We start from the raw sequence: 3,280 nt of genomic DNA on the forward strand, positions 1-3,280 counted from the left end.
ATGGAAAAATTAGAGGCATGCCGGTTATCCCTGCAGGATTGGAGCAAACACTTATTTGGCAACATCCGCCGCATGCTACAACAAAAGAAAAAATTGCTAATGCAGGCGGAAGCAAATGCCATGAACGGATCCAACCATTCCCATGTGAGAAGATTGAGGGCTGAGGTGCATGATCTAATGATCAAGGAGGAGTGCCTATGGTTGCAAAGATCAAGGGTGAATTGGCTGAAAGCGGGGGACCTTAACACAGCCTATTTCCACAGCCGTGCAAACCAGAGAAATCGAAGAAATTTCATCTCCAAACTGACCCTAGATAGTGGGGAAGTGGTGGAGGATGAACAGAAGATCGGGGAGGCGTTTGTGCACTATTTCCAATCCATCTTCCAGTCAGCCAACACAGTCGGGTTTGATCCAATCCTCCAGGGGATTGAACCAAAAGTGACAACGCAAATGAATGCCGAACTTAACCAGCCTTTCACAGCCATGGAGGTAGAGCAAGCACTCAAGCAAATGAAACCTATGACAGCCCCTGGTCCGGATGGTATGCCCCCATTCTTTTACAAATCTTATTGGAATACTGTTGGTTCTAATGTTATAGATGCATCCTTATGTCTTAAATACGAGAATAATGCCTCCAAACCTAAACCATACTTTCATTACCCTAATCCCCAAAACAAAATCCCCCACAAACCTAAAAGATTACCGCCCCATAAGCCTATGCAATGTCATATACAAAATAATCTCAAAGGCCATAGCCAACCGACTTAAAAAAATCCTCCCTAAACTTGTGTCCGAGACTCAAAGTGCCTTCATGTCAGATTGTCTCATCACTGACAACATTCTTGTGGCCTTTGAAACACTCCACCACCTAAAAAATAAAAGGAAAGGCAAAACAGGGTTCATGGCTCTAAAACTCGACATGAGTAAAGCCTATGATAGAGTTGAATGAGCATTCTTAGACAAAATCATGGAGAGATTGGGTTTTGATGATAAATGGAGGAATCTAGTGGGTTGTTGCTTTTGATCGGTCTCTTTCTCTGTCATGATTAATGGAGAACCCCATGGATTTTTTCACCCAAGTAGGGGTCTCCGTCAAGGAGACCCCTTATCACCTTACTTGTTTCTTTTATGTGCAGAAGGTCTTCACTCTTTAATTCAACAGGCAGCTGATAATGGAGAACTACGGGGGATGTCTCTTTGCAAAGAAGGGCCAAAAATTACGCATTTATTCTTTGGGGATGATAGTTTGCTCTTTTGTAGAGCAAAGGATCCAGATTGCCAAAAAGTATTGAATATCCTCACAGTGTATGAAGAAGCGACTGGTCAGAAAATCAACCGTGACAAAACTCAATTATTCTTCAGCACAAACACACAAGAAGACATCAAGAATAGGGTGAAGGTCTTGGTGGGAGTTGAGGAGGTGACTCAATATGAAAAATATTTGGGTATGCCATCATTTGTGGGGAGAGCAAAAAAAGAAACCTTCAGCTACATTAGGGAGAGAGTGTGGCACAAAATCCAAGGCTGGAAAGAAAAACTCCTATCACAAGCGGACCGGGAGATTTTAATCAAAGCAGTCATCCAAGCAATGCCGACCTTCACTATGGGATGTTTCAAACTCCCCAAAAATTTGTGCAAAGACATTGAAGCACTGACTAGAAAGTTTTGGTGGGGGTACTTGGGTGAGGCAAGGAAAATCCATTGGATAGCATGGAAAAAACTTTGCCTACCAAAACTACATGGTGGCTTGGGATTTAGGGAATTGGAAAAATTCAATCTTGCTCTCCTAGGCAAACAGGTTTGGAGACTAATTCATAATACCGATTCCATGTTCTACAAAGTCTTCAAAGCAAGATTTTTCCCTACATGCTCGGTTCTTGAAAGTGGGGTAAAAACGAATGGATCATATGCTTGGCAAAGCATTCTCAAAGCGAGGGAGGTAGTCAAGCAAGGAGCATATTGGTGGATTGGGGATGGCACTAAAGTGCAGATTAGGGGTGATAAGTGGCTGCCTGATAAATCAACAAAACACATCATCTCTCCTCAAAAAAACCTCCCTATGAATGCAAAGGTATGTGCTCTAATTGATGAGGATGGCCCAAGGTGGATTAGAGAACGGGTAACACAAGAATTCTTTCCCCATGAAGCCCAACAAATTCTGGGAATTCCCTTATGCTCAAACCAAGCCCAGGATCTTCTCATTTGGGCTGGCACAAAGTCAGGGAGGTACACGACAAAGAGTGCGTTCAAAATGCTATCGTCCAACCAGGTTTTATCCACTCCTAGCCCATCTAATACATCGGCCAATACCAGCTGTTGGAGAAGAATTTGGTCCATGAATATCCCAAATAAAATCAAGCACTTCCTATGGAGAGCTTGCTGTGAATCACTCCCCACAAAAAAGAATCTGCTGGTCAGGAACGTCACAAGGAATGCCCTCTGTGAGTGGTGCAACGAGGAAGTGGAGGACACGGTTCATGCATTGTGGGGATGTCAAGTCCTCAAGGAGGTTTGGTGGGAAGAAGAAGTCCTCAGAAACTAGCTCTCAACGCGCTTCATCGACTTCAGGGATCTATGGACTGGTATCACAAATGTAGAAGAACCAAACCTGGCTGAATGGTTTGCTATGGTCGCCTGGGGTATTTGGAACAAGAGGAATGCTACAAGAATGCAAGCACCTTCCCTCCTATTTCATCAGCTGTACCAGAACATGCGTGAGAGATTAACTGAATTCCAGCTAGCACAAGAACATCCCGTTATCGAGCTTAGGCCCTCAGGTGCACTGCGTTGGTACCCGCCCTAGAACTCACAGCACAAAGTCAATTATGATGGTGCTCTGTTCAAAGAAATTTGGCAGGCGGGAGTTGGAGCAGTAGTTAGAGATGCGGACGGACGGGTCTGTGGTGCTATTTCAGATAGAATGGCACTAACGGGAATAGTGGAAGAGGTCGAGGCCATCGCGTGTAGAACAACCGTACGTTTCGCACTTCAGCTTGGACTTGCAGACGTGGTGTTTGAAGGGGATTCTGAAACCATCACAGCAGCGATCAATTCAAGCTCTCCGTGCTTCAACTCATTTGGTCATATCCTGGATGAAGTGAGAAAACTGGCACTGAACTTTGTATCAGTTTCATTTGTTCATGTAAAGAGGCAGGGGAATATCGTCGCAGATAAGCTGGCTGAGGCGTCGAAAACCATACCTTGCCCCCATGTTTGGTTGAATGACATCCCAAGTGATGTGCAACAGCTTGTAATCCTTGATAGTACCTTTGATGAATAA

General features: G+C 44.3%; 1 protein-coding gene across 1 annotated transcript; it reads left to right on the forward strand.

Moving 5' to 3' along the window:
* On the forward strand, positions 1–3,280 carry LOC115956330. Its single transcript, XM_031074743.1, has 3 exons — positions 1–541; positions 1,137–2,071; positions 2,858–3,280. The coding sequence occupies exons 1-3, from the start codon at positions 1–3 to the stop codon at positions 3,278–3,280; spliced, it is 1,899 nt and encodes a 632-aa protein (XP_030930603.1).

Source organism: Quercus lobata, chromosome 8 (assembly GCF_001633185.2).
Source record: "Quercus lobata isolate SW786 chromosome 8, ValleyOak3.0 Primary Assembly, whole genome shotgun sequence".
NCBI lineage: Eukaryota > Viridiplantae > Streptophyta > Magnoliopsida > Fagales > Fagaceae > Quercus > Quercus lobata.

Excerpts from the sequence above, each read along its gene's own strand:
- LOC115956330 (XM_031074743.1), top strand. The coding sequence starts at position 1 with ATGGAAAAATTAGAGGCATGCCGGTTATCCCTGCAGGATTGGAGCAAA. Across the intron at positions 542-1,136 it reads GACAGCCCCTGGTCCGGATG|AAGGTCTTCACTCTTTAATT; the intron begins GTATGCCCCCAT and ends TTTTATGTGCAG. Across the intron at positions 2,072-2,857 it reads ACCTCCCTATGAATGCAAAG|GCGGGAGTTGGAGCAGTAGT; the intron begins GTATGTGCTCTA and ends GAAATTTGGCAG.